This window comes from Macaca nemestrina, chromosome 7, assembly GCF_043159975.1.
Source record: "Macaca nemestrina isolate mMacNem1 chromosome 7, mMacNem.hap1, whole genome shotgun sequence".
NCBI lineage: Eukaryota > Metazoa > Chordata > Mammalia > Primates > Cercopithecidae > Macaca > Macaca nemestrina.
The window spans coordinates 120,440,491-120,464,458 of NC_092131.1; the positions used below are offsets into that span (position 1 = coordinate 120,440,491).

At 46.7% G+C, this 23,968-nt stretch overlaps 1 protein-coding gene and 1 pseudogene across 8 annotated transcripts in view; one reads left to right on the plus strand and one right to left on the minus strand.

Annotated features, from left to right (window-relative positions):
• Positions 1–23,968, minus strand: part of LOC105493104 (aryl hydrocarbon receptor nuclear translocator 2) — a 201,482-nt gene that overhangs the window by 156,159 nt on the left and 21,355 nt on the right. For 2 of the 8 annotated variants that reach the window (XM_011760541.3, XM_071100815.1), the window contains exon 1: positions 6,441–6,618. The exons of 4 other annotated variants lie outside the window; for them this stretch is intronic. Coding sequence is in view for 1 of the 4 variants with exons in the window: in XM_011760539.3 (XP_011758841.1) it covers positions 5,626–5,632 (7 nt within the window). In the remaining 3 variants the exon portion in view is untranslated. Of the gene's footprint in view, positions 1–5,625; positions 5,950–6,440; positions 6,619–8,087; positions 8,220–23,968 lie in introns of those variants that run through there. 2 more of the 8 variants (XM_011760542.2, XM_011760539.3) reach the window with 2 other exon arrangements.
• Positions 4,497–13,098, plus strand: LOC112428735 (putative uncharacterized protein FLJ46204; annotated as a pseudogene).

Consider the following 23,968-nt stretch of genomic DNA (forward strand, 5'->3'; position numbering starts at 1 on the left):
TGTTCTGGATACGAAATAAGCCAAACAGAAAATGCAATCGATGAGACTGAAATTGACTTTAAAGATAAAATATTTTCTCTAATGTTGATTTTTAGGAGCCACCCTTAATAAATTCAAACAAAAGTGAGAAAACAAGTCTCTCTCCTCTGCAATCTATGTCCATATCTATAATGTGTCAGCTGTCAGCCTTCCCTGGAAAGGTAACTACCCACTTCCTAAATCTGGCATCTTTTCTCTGTGACTCAAGTTCAAGCAAGCAAAGCTGTTGGAATGTCCACCCAAAGAAGGTGGCTTAGGAAGGTCCCTGACCAGGTGGGAGGTGACAGTCCGAAAGATAAGGCCTGGTATCAATAGATCAAAGGAAGCTAAACCTTCAGATGAAGAGCAGCCCTGTAAGTCAGTTGTTGATTTGCTCCAGGGTTTCTGAATTTCACTCACAGAGAACTGACCACTGCACTGTATAGGGAGGAAATCACACTTCAGATACCTCCAGGGTGACTGCAGCCACCGCCATACCCTGCAGCTGTGGGTGTATATGAGTAGAGCCTTTCCAGAGGAGAGCTCAGCAGTCTGTGTCAACAGACATTAGAATATCCACGCACATGTACACCCCTGACACACAGCAAACACACTCCCCGCTGTCCTGGACCTAACACAAACATAGCTTCTCCCTCACTGTGATGGGAGATGAGAGGGAGGGTGTGTGTGTGTGTGTGTGTGTGTGTGTGTGTGTGCGCGCGCATGCATGTGTTCTATGCACAGAAAAAGGACTACAAGGCAGATAGAAATACACTAATATGTAAAACTTGGCTATTTGTGTTGTGAGAATTACAGGTGGGTTTTATTTTCTCCTAAAAGCTCTTCTTGTTTTTTGGAATATTCTAGTTTTTTTTCCCAAAGCATGTGTTAATTTAATGTTAATTTAATGATATGTCAATTGAGTGACACAAATGGAATAATACTTTTTAAAGGGTTTCATGTGGAAGACAGGAGAAAGTATACATAACTGGTGAGAACTAGAAGCAATGAATGAATGAGACAGAGACAGAGGAAGGGGAAGCCCTTTTTAAATAGTAAGTGTCCAATAATGGGACGGATTGGCTTAAAGAACAATGATAAAATTTTACCTAAACTAAGATTTATGTTGGGCACCAACTGTGTTCCTGGCACTCTGCCATCTTCTTTGTACAAGTTTTACATCCACCCTATGAGGTAAATGGAAATTCATCCCATTTTACAGATTAGGAAACTCGGCAGGGACTGGTCAGCCTTGATCCCTGTAACACGGCTAGTGAAGGGCAGAGCAGGCTCTTATGTGTTTGGCCACCCACTGTGGGGTCCCCGTCCCTTGTGGTGCCCAGGCAGAGGCACCTTCCCTGGGGTAGCAAGAGACGTGCTAAGGGCACTATTCTTCCCTGGGGCAGCAAGAGACGTGCTAAGGCCACTATTCTTCCCTGGGGCAGCAAGAGACATGCTAAGGCCACGATTCTCCATCACAGGCACAGATGAAAGTTGTATGGCATGTAGGACATGTTCATGCTTTGGGGCACTCCATCTAGCCATGGGGTCTGTGGGCAAGCTATTGAACCTCACTAAGCTTCAGACTCCTCCTCTGTAAGTTCAGGAAAATACTTACATCACATGGTTATTGTGAGTATTAAGGAAAGCCAATTATTTATGATGTCTAGCAGAAGAAATGTTCCTTCTCCTCTGTTACTTTCCCCTAGAAGAGAATGTCTTTCCAAGCAGACATTATAAGTGTATGTATGTATGATTTTTATATAACACTTGAGGATATTACTTAGCCTCTCTGTGCCTTGGTTTTCTATCTGCAAAATGGGCAGAGCAACGCACCTCCTGGAGTTATGAGGATTAAAGAAGCTAGTAGTTGTAAAGCACTTAGAATGATGCCTGGCACAGCGTAAGCACGTGTAAGTGTTCAATAAAAATACACACAGATGCTAACACCACTTAGAATCATTTCACTATGGTAAGGACTTGAGTCACTTCTATAATGTTGCTTTTCTGGTTCTAATTCACAGGATTGCAAGAGAGGTCAGACGGGCAGCGGGGGCAAGAAGGCCCTCTGAACACCTCAGCACTCCACTCATAACACATTCCCGCATGAAGCTGTGGCCAGAGACAGAAGGAGGAGCTGCAAAACCCCGGCAGCCTGAGATGAGGTGTTCCACCTGTGCCGACCTCCAGCGGTCCGTCTACCCAGAGTCGTGTCTCTACACCAGCTGGCAGGCCCACCCGGATCTCAGGAGGGAGTGCAGACCCCGCTCTGCCCTCCCTATGCGGAGCTGAGTCCTGAGCTGGAGCCTGCACCCAGTCCATGCTGCACCGGCCTCCTCCATCCTGTCTCCCACCCACACACGTCACACACCACTCACACACACATCACATCAACACACATGCATACTGCTCACACACACCACACACCCCCATACACATCACTCACATCAACACACATACACAACACACACACCACACACACCCCCACCACTCTCAACACATATACACACCTGCACACACCACACACACTCCACACACACCACTCACATCAACACACATACACAACACACACACCACACACACCCCCACCACTCTCAACACATATACACACCTGCACACACCACACACACCCCACACACACCACTCACATCAACACACATACACACCTGCACACAACCCACACACATATACAACACTCGCACACACCACACACATCACTCACATTAACACACATACACAACACTCCAACCCCCACACCTGACACACACCACTCACATCCACACATACACACCTGCACACAACCCACACACATATACAACACTCGCACACACCACACACATCACTCACATTAACACACATACACAACACTCCAACCCCCACACCTGACACACACCACTCACATCCACACATACACACCTGCACACACCACACACACTCCACACACACCACTCACATCAACACACATACACAACACACACCCGACACATACCACTCACATCAACACACATACACACCTGCACACACCCCACACACACCACTATCAACACACATACACAACACCTGCACACACCACACACACATCACTCACATCACACATACACAGCACTCATACAACCCACACACCCCACACACATCACTCATATCAACACACATACACACCTGCACACACCACACACACTCCCACACACCACTCACATCAACACACATACACAACACACACACCCCCACCACTCTCAACACACATACACAACACACACCCCACACACACCCCCACTACTCTCAACACACACACACAATACCTGCACACACCCCATATCAACACACATACACAACACACACACAACACACACACCCCCACCACTCTCAACACACATATACAATACCTGCACACACCCCATATCAACACACACACACCACACACACCCCCACCACTCTCAACACACATACACAATACCTGCACACACCCCATATCAACACACATACACAACACACACACACCACACACACCCCCACCACTCTCAACACATATACACACCTGCACACACCCCATATCAACACACACACACACCACACACACCCCCACCACTCTCAACACACATAAACAACACACACACAACACACACACCCCCACCACTCTCAACACACATACACAACACACACACAACACACACACCCCCACCACTCTCAACACACATACACAACACACACACAACACACACACCCCCACCACTCTCAACACACATACACACCTGCACACACCCCACACACCCCACACACCACTAACATCAACACACATACACACCACACACACCCCCACCACTCTCAACACACATACACAACACACACACACCACACACACCCCCACCACTCTCAACACACATACACAATATCTGCACACACCCCATATCAACACACACACAACACACACACCCCCACCACTCTCAACACACATACACACCTGCACACACCCCATATCAACACACACATCACACATATCCCCACCACTCTCAACACACATACACACCTGCACACACCCCATATCAACACACACATCACACACACCCCCACCACTCTCAACACACATACACACCTGCACACACCCCACACACTCCACACACACCACTCACATCAACACACATACACAACACTCACACACACCACACACCCCCACACCACTCTCAACACATATACACAATACCTACACACACCCCATATCAACACACACATCACTCATACACACCCCACCCCTCCACACCACTCTCAACACACATACACAACACTCACACACCTCACACACCCTGCATACACCACTCACATCAGCACATATACACACCACTGACACACACCACGCACACTCCATACACACCATTCACATCAACATACACAACACCCACACACATCATACACACCCCCACACACCACTCACATCAACACACACACACACCACTCACACACCACACGCACATCAGTCAACATACATGCACAGTATTCACACATACACCACACACACCATTCACACACACCAACACATCACACACCACTCACACACCCCGCACTCCCCCACCATTCACAGCAACATACATACACGCCATTCGCAATCACACCAACACACCACACACACCACTCACACCACAACACATACACACCATTCACACACACACCACACATATACCACTCACAACATACATGCACACCATTCACATACACACACATTCGGACACACCACACACACACCACCCACACCACTCACATCAACACATACATAGCATTCACACACACCACACACACACAACTCACATACACCACACATCATTCACAAACAATACACATTGCTCACACACCACACCACTCATATACATACACCCCCACACAGCACACACACCACAAACCACACACGCACACACCATTCACATCAATAAACACACCATACATACACCACACACATGCACCACTCACAGAAATCTCACCACTCAAACCAACATACGCACCACACACACACACCACAAACACACATCACGCTACTCACACACATACCACAGACACCTCTCTCACACCACACACACACCACATACACACAAACCACACACACAGCCCACCCCAGACCTGACAGGGAACAGCCTCCTCCTCGCTGATAGTAAGAGCTTTGCCTGAGTGGGGAAGTGTGCCCCTGCATTTGTCACAGCCCTGGGACCCCACAGCCCTACACACCCTTTGGAAGGAACCCCAGGGATCCTGGACAAGTCATCCATCCCCTCTTGTTTCCAGTTCGCCACGGGCAGCCCAAGCAGTGCCTGGCAAGGAGCTCATCTGAAATGGGAGTGAAGAATGGGACCCTCACCTCGATTTCCCCATGCAGCTGAGGGTTTGCCACATTTAGAAAAGACAGGCGTCTGGTGCAGCACAGAAACAGGAACACATTCTATAACACACATCAAAATTCAAATAAATCTCAAAAGCCAAGGCCAAATTTTCCATTACACAAGGAAAAGTTTGGAATTGTGGCAAAGTAACCCGCTCCCCTTTATGAAGCAAAGCCACCAAAGAGCTGCTTCACCTCGCCAGTTCCTCCCTCCCATGCTTCCTTCAACCTTCTCCAGTCAGACTTGCCTGTCATCCCACTACAGAGCTGCCATCATCAGGAGGCCACTCTTGTGAAGGCAAACAGTGGCTCTTCTGCCCCTGACCTTCTATGGGGATGTGGCCTCCTGCTCCATCTCAAGCATTTTCGCCTGGTCTTCCAGGCCCATGTCCTTCACCTCCTGCCTCAGGCCCCTCCTTCTAGGCCTCCTTTGCCTGCTCTTCCTCCTCTTCCAGACCTCAGGGCGTCTTGTGCAGCCTCCTATCCTATGTGTCCTCCTAGGTGATCTCATCCAAGCGCCTGGCAGCAGCGCTGCCTCGGCTGCTGCTTCTCCAATCCACCAGCAAGCTCTCTGCTACCTCCGAGAGGTCTCTCCATCTTCTGAGCTCTGCTGCTGGCCTGCCTCAGGACACCCCTGACCTTCATGCATCCACTCTTGCCCTTCCCACTCATTCCGCACTCGGAAGCCACATCAGACAAGGCCAGCCCTTGCCTCCGTCCTCTAACACATTTTCTTTCCTCTTAGCCCAAACCTGGAGTTCCCTGCCATGATCAACTTGTTCCTGTGTGGTCAGGCCACTGCCCACCTCTCCAGCCTACCTCTCTGGCTCCAGCAACACTGCCTTATCAGTTCGTTGAACACACTATGTTCCGTTCCGACCCCAGGACCTTTGCATATGCTATGTCCTCTGGCAAGAAAGCTCTCCTCCCTCTCTTCACCTCATTAATTCCTTACAGTCATTTAGATTTTGCCCAAATATCACTCCTCAAGGAGGCCAGTCTCTGAACAACCCCTCCCCTACCCAGTCTAGGTCTGGTCCCTGGTGATTCATTCTTACTGTACCTGGACTTCTCCTGGGAATGAATGAAGGTCACAGCAGTCCAGGTGAGAGATGGCAAGGCCTGAATGATGGAGCCGCAAGGAGGGCATGCCAGAGGAAAGAGATGATGTCACTGCCTCAAAATAGTGTGTCGGCGTCAGATCCCAAAAAGGGAAAAATCTGAAAAACCTTGGTCACCTGATCCTCCTACACTGTATGGGGCAAAAAATGTCTAGAGACGGAAGAAAAATATGATTGGGCCGGTTGCATATTTACAACTACCATGCCACACATGCTCAATACAGGAGGAATTCTGCAGCAAAGTAGAGGCACACGTGCTCATGCATTCCTTGGTTCATTGATTCAGGGGGCCACACATTCAGTAGCAGCCTACTTCTAGCTCTGGCTTCATCACTATTTGCCTCAGTCTCTCCTCAACTAAGACGTGGAGTTCATCGGGACATTATTTCCTTTTGCAGAGGTTGCTGTGAGGAAGCGGTCTCTGCTTCAATTATAAGCAGCCTTTGCAAAGCTCTTCTTTGGAGCCGGGGGTTGTGCTAGAAGCTGAACAATGGTCAGAGATGAAAGGACCCAATCCTGCCTCTGACAAGTTCAGTCTTGAGTGTGATGGAGGCACAGAGCCCAGTAACTTCACACTGAGAAATGCATGCTGTGAGAGATGCTGGACACCATGTGGTGGGGAAGGCTGGGAGGGTCTGAGAAGGCTTCCTGGAGGATACCACTCCTATGCTAACCTGGCAATGGACTGCAAAAAATGCTCTGGGAGGAACAAAGTACGACAGGAAAGATGCCCTTTCCTAAAAGTGTTCCTTTGACTGCTCCAGAATTTCTGAGCAGATTCCTTTAGTCCCCTCTGAGGGGTATGCTTTCTTGTTCCTTTCCAGTCCCTGGAGCTTTCTGGTCTTTTATCCCAACCGCAACTCCCTACAGATTGAGAGTTATTCCCCCACTCAAATGCGACCCTCTCATCTAGATCTCCGCTCAGGATCCCTGATCATAACCGATGGCAAATGCACAAATAGACAGAAATATCTGTATTCGCAGCAGTCTGACTCCAAATGCAAATATCCCCTCAGGAAATTGTTTCCCATTACACACAGAGGGGAAATGACTGTCTGCTCTTAGACAAAGTTGGAATGAGGTTTGGAGCTCATTTAAAAATCAGTACAAGCTAAAGATTTTGTAAGGTTCACCATAACACAGAAAACATATCCGGTTTATAATGCAGCATCTAGCTGTAGACTATTCCACATTTCAGATGCAGACATACTGGGTAGAATGCCTATAATACAGTGTAGGCAGCGAAAACCTGGAAAAAATGTGGAACTTGAGAGCATTACAGATGAAAGGAACAGGAAGAAATGAAAAAAAGACATATTGCTCTCCCCACTATTTCATGTGAATCCAAGTAAGAAAAATATCCCCTGATCTTTACATTGGGAAAAAATTAATTACATGCAAAGTTTCACCACATGATAACATACAATATTTTAATGGCCATCCAAATAAACGAAAAACCAAAAGACTCTTGCCATGGGTGGGAGTAGGGTGAGGGCAGGCAACTAACCAAAGAAAAATGCTCTTCTCAATATTCATCTCTCTTAGAACAATTCTCTTCACAGAAAGCACATCAAATATCACAGCCCTACCTTTTCAGAGGGATTAAACAAAGATCTTTCTTCCTTGTGACCAACACCTTCTTAGAAGAATCTGTTATCCGTGTAGAAGAAATGTCAGAAACCTCTGGGAGGAAATGTAGCTGCATTTGTATTCTGCTCAGAAAATGTCATCACAGATCTGTTTACCTTAACTGTGGACCATGATTCAGCCGTGACAACTGTCTTGCATACTGATCAATTTATTTGCAGCAAAATTTCTAGCATTAACTGCTTAGGTTCTGAAAAATCGGTTACTTGGATTTCCTGTGCAACCATAACGAATGCACATTTGAAAAATCTAGATTCTTATCCAGACATTTCAGTGAGAGATAATAAAGGATTTTTCTTGAAGTGTAAGCAAGGGAGGGTCCCTCTGACTTCTGGAATGAAGACAGCACACATGATTCCCAAAGGACCTCCATGGGGTAGCATTTTTAGAGCACAGTGTGCAGAAAAATCATTAGACTGAGAATCAGAGAACTCTGACTGCAGATCCTTGCTTGGCTTTAACCAGCTGTGAGATCCTGTGTAAGACATTCTTTTCTGATTGGCAGGCTGGACCAGGGTCTCTGCAATAGAGAAGAGGATGGCCACTGGACCCGAGAAAGTAAGAAGAAGCCAGGTCCTGCCTCCTCTGGCTGGCTCTTCCAGCCTGGACGCTGAGCCCTGGGTGCCTGCCTGAGCCCCTTCTAGCAGGCAGGCAGGTTTTGGCATTAGGGAATTGAAACCAGTCCCAAGGCAGCCTGGGGAGATGTCCTCCCGCCTCAGCTAACAGTGCTGGCTCAGGTAGGGCTCTGGCTCTCCTCTGGAACAGGGGCACTGCACTACAGCACACTACGGTGTCACTCCCCATGTTCCCACTAGTATCCGAACCCACTAACTCCAGCTTCCTTCTCCACCCTGCAGGCTGAAGTCCTATAATCTCTGTGTTGAAATGTGTAAAAGGGGCAAAAATAAAACAGACCCAGCAGGAAGATGGGTAACCAGTAATTCCAGTGGAAGAAATGTAGAGAGGCTACTGTCAAGGTTATGATTCTGGAGCAAGACAACAAGGATGAGTGACCCATTCAACCTGCCCCACTCTGTGCGCGACCATCAGAAGAAAGTGTGTGTCACCAATCACACGGAAACCAGCCAGAACATCTGGGTTGGAAGGCTTTGTGTCCGTCAGTGGACTGAATGTCCCTAATGAGGTCTTAGAAGGAGTCTCAGTCAAAACCTAGACTCTGGCCTACCAGGACCTGAGTCTAGGGAATCAGGAGCCCAGTGCAGTAAGACAGACCCTGCACAAGAAAGGGCAAGGCATGGGTTGCTGGTGCAATGGCATGGGAGAGTGTGCAGGAGGGCTCAATGCTCTGATTCTCCACATTCGAAAATACCAGAAAGAACCATGGGTTGGTGAAGGGTTCACTGAGGAGGACCTGCCGGTGAGACACAACTTGTCAGCCTGGAGAGTCCTTGAGGCAGAAGGAGGGATAAAACTGTCTTCAGATACCTGATGGACCTTCCTGCATAAAAGATAAGAGGCCAGTTCTCAATGACTGCAGAGGCCTCTTCACAGTAGCTAAGGATATGAAAGGTAGGGGGGAAAAATGAATGACCAAGATGCATGTTGACTGTCCAAAGGCAGCTGGAAGTGAACAGAAACCAAATGAACTAACAAGTCTGACATAAGGAGAAACGCTCATAAATTATGGAACACTTCCAGATAAAAATTACTCAGCCTTTAAATATCATGATTTCAAAGATAATGTTACAGGAAAATGCTAAGAGTAAGTTAATAGAGCAGGATACAAAATCATATATGCAAACATATTTATCAGGGATCCATCAAAGTTCAGCTTCAGCTACACTATTTGCCCAAAACCTATTATTTGGCCATGGCTTCTAAATGAATGCCTTGGCCTTTGAAAGGACAAACAGTCAAATACCTATTGCAAGATCATTTCTGGCATCCCTGAACTTGTGCATGATCAATGACCTTATGATACTCAGGTCACCATCATCTCTACATCTACAGCATAACAACATCAATACTACAAATAAGGCATGCCACATGAACTTATTGCTCAAGTCTGCATATTCACTTTCAAATGTAAATCTGCATTCTAGATGTACTCAGATTAAAAAGCTCCTTGTATGTATGATGTATTTTGAACTCTCCCAGTCAGATGGTGTATAAATATAAATATTATTGCAAGAATGAAATGTGCAATAATCTTTGATCATATGGCAAAAGCTATTAATTTTATATGCAAAATTTATGTGCAAATCAATTATCAAGAACTTTACCAAACAGTTACATTTAATAGGAAGTGAGGAAAGAAGACAAATATTAAGAGACAACACTTTGGGAGGCTGAGGTGGGCAGATCACGAGGTCAGGAGTTCGGGACCAGTCTGACCAACACAGTGAAACCCCGTCTCTACTAAAAATACAAAAAATTAGCCAGGCATGGTGGTGCGTGCCTATAATCCCAGCTACTCGGGAGGCTGAGGCAGGAGAATCGCGTGAACCCAGGAGGCGGAGGTTGTAGCGGGCCGAGATCGTGCCACTGCACTGTAGCCCAGGTGACAGTGTGAGACTCCGTCACAAAAAAAAAAAAAAAAGAGGCAACACACTTGCTTGCTACTTTTACAAAGACTGTCATTTTCTTTCTGAGACAAGATATGTGCAGAACCATAAATACTACTGTAAAACAGAATAAAAGAGATCATTAGTATATATCATAAATCATGTCTTTGTGGAATTGTTTGGTACACTGGCATTCACAATAATAAACAACCTTTAGGATTTTAGATTTTTCTATCTGTTTCTGTTTAGACCACGCATCTTTCAAGAAAAAGTCTTATTTGGATTCCTTCATATCTTTATAAGGACAAATTAATTGCCAACTTTATCGACTGTGCCACCTCAAAAATTCATAAGGGAAAAAAGCCACCCATATCACACCATAACATCTATAGTAAATCATCACCAATCCAGACGTAATTAACAAAACCAATGTAGTTCATTCCTCCACCAAACTCAGTTGCAAACAAGTGTCTATATTTAGTATCATAAATTGCAGCATGGTAAGCACAGGAGTATCTAGCAGTGGGCAAGGTCCAGATACGACTGTTTCTGACTTAGAGTTTAACTTTACGATGTGAAGAATCCTAATAAACAAAAATAACATAAGAACAATACCTATTTTTGTTAGAATGTCATATTTTCATTCAATGATTCAGCATCAGCCTCAATCACAGCCAAACATAGATGCTTGGCCATTCAGCATCAAGGAAAACTGAATTAGCTCAACACACCTCTAATATATGTATGTCCAGACAGAGAAAGAGACTCTGTGTGTGTGTGTGTGTGTGTGTGTGTGTGTGTGTGTGTAGGTAAATACTTTTAAAAAAGGAACAAAGCTAATTCTGAGTGGTAAGACTACATAGGATTTTTACTGCCCACTTATCATTTTCCATTATCTCTGTGTTTTAAAAACTTAGAATACAATACTCTTATGATCAGGAAGCAATGCAAGTGATGTAATCAAAGGTAAGTGAAATGCTGGGTTCTGTGGGCGGGCTGTGTGGGAACTGGGAACACAGAGCTGGGGGAGTAGAAGAGAAGCCAGCAGTTGTGAAATGGTATAGCCACCTCCAGCTGAGCAAACTTCCCTACAGGGATGGGACAAGGGTGATGAAATGGGGAAAAGGTAGAATTCGAGGCTGAAATAACTACTGAGTTCCAGAGAGGTAGCAGACCCTGAGCAGGCTCATAAATCTGCACAGCAACACTGTGAAAGAAGCATCATTATCACCATGTCCTGGGTGTGATGATATTCAGGGTTTTCTGATTAGTACAGTAGTAAATGTGCATGGTAAACAATCTGAAATATTCAAGAAAGAGTAAAAACCAAGGAGATGAGGCCACACAAGAGGAGAGGAGACAAAAACAGGATAAGAGAGATGGAGAGGGTGAGACTCTGGCAAAGAAAATATTAAAAGATGAGTTATTCAAGGTGGGGGAGACACTGCCACCGGCTCTGAAGTCGGGCCAAGAGGTTAACAGTGGCCTGCCGAGTGTGCAGTTCCTCCTGTGGCTCCCTTCGCAACCTCGTGACTTCTTGATGCTGGGAGCAATGAGGAGTGAAGGCCCACTTCTCTCCACAAAGGGTAGACTGAGGTTATTCCACAGCACAGTACAAGGCCCTGAATATACAGAAAGGAAAGATGGAGCCCATCAAGATGGGAGAAGAAGGACCAGCAAACAGCCAGGGACAAGCTGTGTGAAAAGTGACACAGCAGGTAAATCCAGAGAGCTCTGGGAACCAGAGGCACCAAACAGCACAAAACGGGAGAGACAATCAGTGGGATGGGTGCAGAAGTCTCCGGAGGAGGCAATAAGTTGGTGGATTCTAAACACTGTTTAACCAGGAAGTAACAGACAAGGTGAGTCAAGCTTGAGTCCTGCCCGCTGGGCTCACAGATACCCTGGCCTTCTCAATTATCACGCAAAACCCACACCTTTGAAAGAGAGTGGGACAAATACTAAACCGGATAGCATGCAGAGACGTTAAAATCCCAGGCACAAATGAAGACTGTCCACATAACCAGGGACATGTGCCCCTTCTCCACGTGTACTGATTGTTGTCCAGCCACAGTGAAAGCAGCTACCATCCTTCCTGGTGCCAGGGCCCACACCAGTCATGAAGAAAATACAGACCCCCACCAGTATACCAGATGGCTAATCATCTGGAAGATGTGGGTATCTTGGGAGTATCACTGCCTACTTTAGACAGTGGACAGCAACCTGCACTTCCTGTACATTTAACTCAAACCCTATGGAGGTGGCACCATGATGGGGACACCTGGATGGATGTGGTGAGGCAACATAACATGGTTACAATCCCTCACTTGCTGAGTGTGTTTCTGTTTCCCCAGGTAGAAGGACCTCCCCGAGGTCAGGAAGCAGTGTCTATTCATTTGTCGTATGGAATCACCACACCCTTCAGTGACGGCCATGCTTTCCTTGTTGCCTTGTTTGAGATTGAGTGGGTCCCACAGAACTGCGTTCCTGGAAGCCTTGGTAACTGCTCAGATCCCAGCTGCTTTACCTGCCAGCATCCTGAAACTCAGCAAGATCAGAGTCCAGACCTCGTAAGATGTTGAGACTTCACCTACAGCTGCCCCACCCAGGCTGATGAAGCATCAATCCAAGACGAAGGGGCTCATCCCTGAGTCTGTAGGTAAAGGTGGGAGGGAAAAGCTGAATAATGAGGGCAGCTGTGCAGGGAGGGGGAAGGATGAAGGAAGGGATGACTTGGGCTGTAGGAAGTAGAGGCTTCCTGCGCCGTTAGCTGAAGACAGTCTGCTCACAATTGCACATGTGCATGGCATTGTAGCTGGGACGCACTAGCCATTCAGCACATTTTTTTTCCTTGTTTTGCCCATATCTCCTCAAATTCCTTTTACCATCAACACATATTTTTTACACGGATGAATGAGTCAATGAATGGATAAATTTTGCTCTGAGTGCTGCCCTAAGAGGCACATACAGGGTTCTCAGTTATTCAGGTGCAAAATCAGTGCCAAGTGATCCACAGCCATTTCAAAGCTGTCTCTGAAGGCCACACACCTCCCACTTCTAAGCCAGTAATGGCCTTGGACAGCATAACCTTAGTACTGCCTGCTCCTGTGGACAGAGGGAGGGAGGGAACCTGGCCTCGGAGCCAGAGGAATGCGAGGGGGCTGTGGGGTCAGCAATGTGCATTGGGGGGGCGCAGCTGTTTGGACTGGGAGGCAAATTGTTCTATGGGAAGGGGTGGAAAAGGGAGGACCGGGGCCCAGGATGAAAGGAAGCCAGTTCAAAGGCCGGGGCAGCCTCTACTCAGCAGCAACGGATCTTGCTGCTTCTGAAGCAGGGACTGCCCCAATAACAGCTCTTCTCAGGAGGAAGTTACTATGCCCGCAATCCTGGAGGATCAGGGCTCTTCAAAAGTGAGAACCAAAATTAAAGGGAAGGGTACTCCACACCGCCAGCCTCCGTCACCCCAAGAGGGAAAGAGAACCTCGGGCAGAGCTGGCACCTGTGGAGGAGGTGATGGGGTGTCCTGGCTGAATAAAGGATGAGGGCAGGAGGTGTGTGGCCAGGTGGCCCCTTGGCAGTGCTGGTTGTTGGCTGTATCTGCAGACACTGAGGGATTGGGGGGCTCCCTGGAAACTGGACTTCAGTGAGCATGGAGAGTAGTACAGGCGACAATGGGCAGGAGGGAAGAGTGAACCCAGACATCCCAGTGGTTTACCCGCAGGTAAGGATCCAGGTGCTGCCTCTCAGGAGCAAGAGTTGCAAAACATAAAAGGAGAAGGTGACCTCGAACAGCCCCCCTGTTGTATCCATCTCCTACCCACCCTGTGCCCAGGACCTAGGTAAAATTCAGGAAAAACCTCCATGAAAGTACCACGTCTTACCTATCTTAACCCGAGCTCCTGGCTTTATCCTTCTTTCAATCTATTATCCTGCTCCTGGACATCCCCTCTCCTTTTCCCTCTCTCTTCCACTCCCCATTCCTGCCTCTCCTCTGCTCTCGCTCCCTCTCCTCTGCTCTCGCTCCCTCTCCCAGTCTACCTGTCCCCACTCCTCCTCCACTCAGTTGCTGATTTTTCTCTTGATCTCTCCCTCCATCCCTTGCTCTCTGTCCACACTCCTTTGACCCCTCTGGGCATCTCTGAGTCCTACCAAGGCTTTGCCTCCCCAACAAAAAGCACAGATGAGCTCACACTCACACCTTCACACAAATGCTTTCTTTCCAAGGTCTCTCTTCTCTGCCTTTGTCACTCTGGACTTTGCTTCTGGCTTCAAGTTTCTAGGTGTAGCCACATGCTACTGTTTGACTCTACGTGAAGATTAACCGCAAGGAAGCAAATGTGCATAAGAAAATCTATGCAGCAAAGGCAATTCTGTTATTCTCAAGTCCATAGATGCCCAGTGTGACACTGTGAACTGGAGAAAAAGGAGCACTTCCTGTTCAGGAAATCTTGTAAAATCATAAATGTTGGGACTCAGTCAACAATACCCCAAAATGAAGGCCTCACAAGCATCTTCAGAAGAAAAATTTATTTCTCTGATCTTCTCTTGCCTTCCTGTCTCTTAGTGCCATTCTCCCCTGAGGCTAGACACAGACACTAGAATCCCTCTGCCCCAAGGCAGGGCATGGAAGTCAGAAGCCTTTTTCCCCAAAGCCAGCCATAAAACTTAAAGATATCACTCTAACTTTCCCTCTGCCTTTCTGTGAAAAAACTGGCCATAAAGAAACTATCTGCCCTACCTTGTTTGACTGCAGGTCATAAGACCCCCATTCCAGAGAGGGTCCTGCCTCATACTCAGAAGGAAGGAATGCACGTTTAGCAAGGCCAAGAAGAATCTAAACAGATAGGCCTTGCTGGGTTTCCCCACTCAGCCTATTGGCATTGGATCATGCCCTTTTTGTCCAGTCCTATGTCTACCTGGCTGTCCATACTTTGTTGAACCTAAGCATAAAAATGGGCAGTTTCCCCTGTATCTTTGGGTCATTCTGAAGGCTCTCATGTACACATTCATAAAATTTATACCAATTTTCTCCAAGTAATCTGCCTTTTGTGAGTTGATTTTTCAGCAAACCTTCAGAAAATGAAGAGGAGGCTTTCCCTTTGCCCCCCCAATAACAAAATGGTATCTCATTCTTTAAATAAAATTATTTCTATAAAATGCCTTTTCTAGGCTGGGCACAGTGGCTCACGCCTGTAATTCCAGCACTTTGGGAGGCCAAAGCAGTGGGTGGGTGGATCACTTGAGGCCAGGAGTTCGAGACCAGCCTGGCCAACATGGCAAAACCCCACCTCTACTAAAAATACAAAAATCAGCCAGGCATGGTGGTGTGCACCTGTAGACCCAGCTACTCAGGAGGCTAAGCCAGGAGAATCACTTGAACCTGGGAGGCAGAGGTTGCAGTGAGCCTAGATAGCACCACTGCACTCCAGCCTGGGCAACAGAGTAAGACTCTGTCTCAAAAAAAATAAAAATAAATAAAATAAAATAAAGTGCCTTTTCTAAAAAGGAAAAAAACTGTGGGCATACCCACTGTTTACACAACAAATTGATTAAGGAACTCACATATCCTTCCACAGATCTAAAATCCCCTTTAAGAGGTTTTATGAAACAAAGTAGTTTCCTTGTTGAATATATTCCTTGATGAATATATTCATCCATCATTCACCAAAAAAACATTTTGTGTTAAATTTTAAACCATGAATTACTCTACAAATATAAAATATATGCAAAACAGTAAAAATGTTTACACACAAGGCATTAAAATCTGTTTTCTTTTCAAAGCAGTTAAGGTATTATTTTTATGCTATTTGGTACTATAAACCAAATGGGATGCTCCTCGATGTCTTAATTTATGCTTGGGACTCCAATACTTGGAGATAGGGGAGCATGAGCTTCTGGAGAAGAAAGAGGTTGTAGGATTTCCTAGCATAGGAGGCTGAGCTGTGATGGTGAGACCACACCTTCTGGTTATAGAGGAGGACAAGCTCTCTGTTCATGGGAACACTGTTGTGTTTCTCAGAGGCCTCAGCCCAAGCAGAAGATCCGCCTCCACCTGCACCATCTAAGCCACAGGTTGGCAAACTTTTTCTGGGAAGGATCAGAGAGTAAATATTTCAGGCTTTGAAGGCCATAAGGTCTCTGTGGCAACTACTCAGTGCTGCAGTTGTGGTACAAAAGCAACCGTAGACACGGTCTGTAAATGAGTGGGTGTGGTTGTGTTTCAATGCATGAGCACTGAGATTTGAATTTCAGATAATTTCCACATGTCATGGAATATTCTTTTGGTGTTTTTTTCCATCCATTTAAAAATGTAAAAATTATTCTCAGCTCATGGGCCATACAAAAACAGGAGGCAGGGCAGATGCGGCCCACTGGCCATAATTTGCCAACCTCTGATCTAAGCATCAGGTCCCAGAAAATTCAAGAAGAGGCGAGAAATCTTCTACATCTAATTCAGCTGACCCGATGGGCAAGACACTGCCCTTCCCCCTGTGCCCCAGAGATGCAGGTGAAGGGCTGGTGCAGGTGCACTATTTCATCAAAGTCCACACCCTCCAGGGACCAGCAGTTGAATGGGAAACAGATGCTGCATTTTTACCTATTGACAGTAGACCCTTAATCTTTGCAGCTGAGCTTTCAAGAGACAGCAGCATCAATTCTCCATGGAGAAAAACCTGCATGAGGATCATGGTCAGTTCCATTGGGCCATTTAGGCTGACATACCTGAGCTTGTCCTGGAGGAAAAGGAGGAGCGGCCCTAGGCAGCGACCACAGAATGGCTGGTTGCTTCAGAGAGCTACTTCAGCTGAGAGTTACTTCAGCTGAGAGTTACTTCAGCTGCCCAGCCTCCTGCTAGGTGCTCCCCACCAGGAGGTCCTGAGAGAGGGCTTCAGCCACCAGTGGATCTTTGAGGAAGCACTGGAGGAACAAAGCCCACCCTCAGCACCAAAATGGAGAGAGCTGGCAGGCCAATGTCCCCTAATGAGGATTACATGCGAAGAAGTAGAGAGACCTGCAGAAGCTGCTGGATAAGTGGGGACAACTGGGAGCCTGGAAAAACAGCCAGATAGGAGGCAGAGACAGGGGCCTGCCCAGGAGGTCCAAGGGAAGAACAGACAATCACGAGAGGAAGGTGGGCCTGTCTGTAAGAACCCCTAATCCGGCCGGGCACGGCGGCTCAAGTCTGTAATCCCAGCACTTTGGGAGGCCGAGACGGGCGGATCACGAGGTCGGGAGATCAAGACCATCCTGGCTAACACGGTGAAACCCCGTCTCTACTAAACAAATACAAAAAACTAGCCGGGCGAGGTGGCGGGCGCCTGTAGTCCCAGCTACTCCGGAGGCTGAGGCAGGAGAATGGCGTAAACCCGGGAGGCGGAGCTTGCAGTGAGCTGAGATCCGGCCACTGCACTCCAGCCCGGGCAACAGAGCGAGACTCCATCTCAAAAAAAAAAAAAAAAAAAAGAACCCCTAATCCAGCCGCTTCAGACTATCTCCCAGCCCACTCCCCTAGTACAGCCCATCCTGGAATGGCTTCGGGCCTTGGAGACAGGACAGGCTCAAAGGGAGCCAGGGAGTCCTCTGTGCCCTCTTCAGGACCCTGAAGGGAAGCCTCATTGTTACTGCAAAAGGAGCAAAGGGATTTCAGAGGGAAGTGGTTGGCTGCAGCAAGGTCAGGAAAGGACCTGTGCTGTGGAGTGGGAGGGGGAGGATCTGATCTGGCCATAACCTGGGCGTGGCAAGAACAATGATTACAAATGCTGTATATCCCACTGCCACGGTCCCAGTGATATCCCTGCACAGAAGAGCACCAGGCCCTGAAGAAGAACATGCAGAGAGGACAGAGGGGACGTGCTGTTCACAAGGCCCAAGGCTGCGGCCTCCCCAGGAAAATGTAAGGTTCAGGATTCTGGTTTTGTTGTTGTCTTTATTTTGGGGGAATGGGGTGGTAGAGGCAGGTGGCTACAGGGGTACATGTAAGTACCTAAGTGGTGTCCAGTGCTTTGTAGGGGGATCGTGACATTGGATTCCAGGAAGGATATAAATGAAGATGAGCAGACTGACAGCTGGTGGGAAAAAACCCTGGGACAGAGTCTGGGGAAGGAGGGTGCATGATTCATTGCCATGTACATGCACCACCCGGAACAGGGCCCAGCACAGAGCAGATGCAGGGCAAGATCACAGGTTAGTCCACTAAGGGAAGATCAGTGCTGGATTTGCATATCTGTGCCCACTGCTGGCCTGGACAGGCTGCCCAACTGCTGTCAAGGTTCTGTGTATTGTGAGAGAGAGGATAGGAGACTGCGTTCCTTCAATCCCACATTTCCCAATTCTGATTACTTCTCTGTCACTAAAGCAAAAAAGACCACTAGAGCAAAGAAAAACCCTGAGGTCACAACCAACACCCGTGAAGAATCAGACAGATTCCAGCCCTTCAGAGACAGAAGAGTGAGAGTGTGAAGAAGCCAGCACAGAGGGACTGGGGCTATTTGCAGCTCCCATTGAGACTGGACAGTCAGCATCTACAGTCGCTTTGGGCTCTGTTCTTGTGGGATGGTTCCTTCTAGCTCTGGGCTATCCCAAGAGGGAATACATCCAAGGAGCTTCCAGGATAGGAGGAATTTTGACCTAGCAGCTTTGTTATGGCTTTGATCATCTGGTTTGATCTTATAAATGACACATAGATGATCTTCCTGTTTTCCCATGAAGTGAACCTAACTCTGGAGTCTGGAGGAAAAGTGGCCAGCCATGTGTGGAGAATAGGTGAGAGGGGAGGCTGGTTAGACCTAGGAAGTCAGGATACCACAGAGATCTCCAACTCAGGATCTCAGACACACAGCCACATGGCCTATTGCATCCAACACAGAGCATGGCCCAAGAAAGCACAAGTTACAGCTGCAGTATCAAGTCAGAAGACCTAGGAAGCTCTGAGTGGCACCAGGAAGTGGGTACTCATCCTCGGGAGAAGACCTAGAGTGACCTAGGGAAGCCTTCTGAGAGGACAGACAGATCCTGGTAACCACTGGTGGGGCCTCAAGGATGGGCACTTTCATCCCCAGGCTGCCCTGCTGTTACTTCTGGGTGATGGTGATGTCCCGGGGATGCGACTACCTAAGGAGAGAAGAATGGGGAGAAGAAGGAGGTACCTGGTGGGGGTGCCAGGGTCTCTGCCACTTCCCAGGATGGAAGAGGCAGTCATGATGTCTGGTGGTACAGAGCTTAGTTGGGCAGGGGCTTTGTCAGTGGGCAGGCTTTTTGCTCACACTAACCAATTCTCCACCTCTCCGGACACCAACTGCATCTCCTACAATTTGATTCAATTCTGACACTAACTACCTGGAGTTGGCACGGATCCCCACAGATTACGGGCTCAATCCCACACGACTGCCCCACTTCAGATGCCAATCACACATCTGGGCCTCCTACACTTCTCACCAACCGAATATAAATTGGGGATTCCTACAACTCCCCTTCTCAGGTTCGGTAATTTGCTGTATCAGCTCCCAGAACCACTTACTATTCCCAATGTAGGCTAAAGAATACAATGCAGGAACAACCAAATGAAGACATGCACAGGGCAGGTGATTGCGTGGTGTGTGGGGGGGTGGAGCCTCCATGCCCTCTCCAGGCACCCCACCTTGCCAGCACTTCCATGTGTTTACCAACCAGGAAGTTCCCTAAATCCCAACATTTATGGTTTTTTTATGTAGGTTCCACTGTGAAGGCAAGAGAGATTAAATCATTGGCCACTAGCTTGATTGCTAGCTCCTCTCTCCTTGTCAGAGGTCAGGGGGTGGGGCTGAAAGCTTCAACCCTCTAATCCTGCATAGAACGTGGCCCAGCCCCTTCTTGAAGCTGTCTAGGGGCCCAGCCACAAGTCATCTCATTAATACACAAAAGACACTCTTATCACTCCAGAGATTCCAAGGGTTTTTGGAGCTGTTTGTTAGGAAACAGGTGAAGACCAAATACGTATTTCTTATTATCACAATCGGGAATTTCAACTAAGCCTTTGTTCAGAAAGGCTGCATCAGTCAAGCTATTTTCTTCTGCCTTTTATTTTAAAGGGGGACTTGGAATACAGAAAGGGGATTCTAATAACAATCTCCTGATGACATATATGGTATCAGATAGATCCTACATCTTTTCCAATCCACTTCCTGGCAGGAAGCATGTGTCGAATGGACGTTGAGGAGTCAGTTCATTACACATCACAAAATTATATTTGTCTGTTTCTAGATCCAGAGACCAGACATGGATATGAGCAGATGACAGAATAAAAGTTGGGAGTTGTATATTAAAAGAGTAATGTTTGCCTTTAACCAACAATGGTTCTCTGTTTTCTCTTCAGAATCCTCATCTCCCCTCCAGAAGAGAACAGAATTAACTCCTTTTAAATTGAAAAAGTCTGCTTCAAAAAAGTCCTGTGCCAGCGACTTGGAAGACTGGCTTAAAATCTCAGTTCTACCAGTTCCTCCTCCCTTGTGATCTTGGCCTTCCTTCGGACACAGTTTCTACATTTATCAGCTGAGCACACTTCAGTGGACAGTGGTTTCAAGCAAATGAGATAATTCCTGTACAATCACTGTGTAAGGTTTGACACAACCCTGTGGATAAGAACTCAGGCAGAAGAGCTGAGACCACATCCAGGCTCCTCACTTGCTAGTCCATGAAACTGAGTAACTCTCCATCTGTAAATTATGCACCACATATATCCATGCCTCATGAGATCATGTCCAAGATGTCTTTGTAAGGTTAAAATTACAATGGACATATGAATATTGATTACACTGTTCAATAATTTCCCTAGAGCCCTTTGCGTCTGTGCATCGATATGGTGAGGGTGAACAATTCCACAGTTCTGCCTCTTTCAGGACTGGAAGAAGGCACTAAATCTTGGCCCTCTGGCCCACACAGAATCTTCCACTCAGTCATTCAGCAAGTATTTTTATTGTGCAAAGAGCAGTGGTGTTCAAGGCACTTCATTAAGCCCACAGTTAGCTGCAAGAGGCAAATAGAGATCTCCCCTCCACATTATCAGGCTGAGCTGATGAGCAGGTGATCCTGACAGTGAATGCTGGAGAAGACAGTGGGAGGCAGAGAACCTTCAGAGCTGGAGTTAGACAAGCCGAAGGAAACGAGGCCAGATGCAGATGGCCTGATGACAGGTCCATGGACAAGGAAGAATTGTCACAGAGGCAGATTTTGAAGAGTAGCAGACAATTTTCCAAGAGCTGGGACTGTCTAAACGCAGAAAACATTACAACTAAACTAAACAGTTGTACGTCCCTAGAAATATACTGAGCAAGGCCTGGGTAAGCATCAGGGTATGGCTTTATCATAAGGATTCCCACTATGACTACAGGGTTAAAATAAATGACCCACACCTTTCAAGAGTGTGTGATTCTATCAACTTCAGTGACTTCTTGACATATGTGTACCTAGAGATTTCACAGTTAACCTCACATTCTGTATTCTAAAACTGTACTTAACTTTTTTTCTCCCCAAACCATTTGGGAACCTCACGTCCATGTTCTCCTTCAGCAGAACCTCCCTTCTTTTCAGTCTTTAGGTTCAAAACTCCCATTTTCCTTTCAATAAGGTTTTCTGGACACCTCTCTTGTATATTAGGTACCATACCAAGAATGGCCCTCATGCTCAAAATGGAGTAGGACAGTCCAATACAGGATTAATTTAAGCTGTGAACTAAGAAACAATCTTAAAACGCATCTCAACAGGCAGATAAGAGACACAAAACTCCTTTGCATAAGTCTCAGAAGAACAAACCCCACTCACAGAGCCCTAGCCTCAGGGGTCAGGTCCTCTTGCTGACGCCCTTCTTGATGTCTGTCTTTTCTTACCCTTTTTGCTCGAATTTATGACCTTATTGCCCCAAACATGGGTCACTACAATATCATCCAAAAAAATAATTTTGTGCTGGTGTTAGGGACTGAATCGTGTCCACCCAAAATTCATATGTTGAGGTCCTAACCCCCAATGTGACAATATTTGGAAATGAGGCCTTTGGGAGATAGTACGGTTTATATGAGGTCATGAATGAGGGTGGGGCTTCCACGATAGGATGAAAAGAAGATACACCAGACAGTTCACTTCCCTGCTCCTTCTGCCATGTGAGGACATAGCAAGAAGGTGGCGGTCTGCAAGCCAGGAAGAGAGCCCTAACCAGGAATCGAATCAGCTGGCCCCTTGATATTGAACTTCCCAGCCTCCGAACAGTGAGAAGATAAATCTCTGTTGTTTAAACCACCCAGTCAATAGTATTTTGTTAGGGCAGATTGAGCTGACTAACACAACTGATCCACAGCACCTAACCAGAAGGATATTTTTAATTCATGAAATGGGTTCCTCTAAACAAAATAATTTAACCAAGTCAACAGCAGTGAAATCTCCTTTCCTCTTTATGCACTCCAAGAGAGAAACAACCCAGTAACAAACAATCATGCCCTTGCATGAACCAAGCCCCTCCTTCCCTTAGCCCTACCCGCTCCCATGCAGTAGCCTTGGGACACAGGGGCAAATGAGAGGTTGTATTTTGCTACAGATTCTGGTGGCAGCCTGGGGCTGCTGTGATGGCTGCTATATCTATCCTATTAAGTTGATACCCTAAAACTCAGTTCTACTCCCCCAGCTGTGCTCAAAACAAGAAATGTGGGGACCAACAGGACCATGGTGTGGTTGAGAAGCTATCAGCAATCCACATTTATCTCAACAAGCAGCAGAGATCTCAAGAATCTTCTATTTTGGTCACAGAAGAAGCTAGGCAACCAATCACATTTCTATCTTTTCTCTTGTATCCATGCATCCAATAAATGGTATTCTCCTCTTTTTTAAATGTCCAGTTCTAAAGAGTACTTAATTCAATTGAGCATTTTGCTCCTTCACTGAAATAGCAATCATCGTTGAAGAGAGTGAAAAAGAAATATATCATAGATTTTCTTTTCTTTTTTTTTTTTGTCTCCCTTTGTATTTATTAGATTTTTAAAAACTTATTTCCTTGTAAACTTCCTTAATGAAACAAAATGAACTGCACTGGAACAAAAGATTTTACAAGAATGGGTGCTCTCAAAGTGGCTATGATCTACCAGGAAAGTAAGTCATGTTCAAGATTTTCTTTTGTCTTCTCTTCTCTTCTCTTGACAGTCTTCCTCTGTTGCCCACGCTGGAGTGCAGTGACACGACCATAGCTCACTGCAGCCTTGAACTCCTGGGCTCAAGCAATCCTTCTGCCTCAGTCCCCTCACTCTGCACAGTAGTTGGGATCACAGGTGTGAACCACC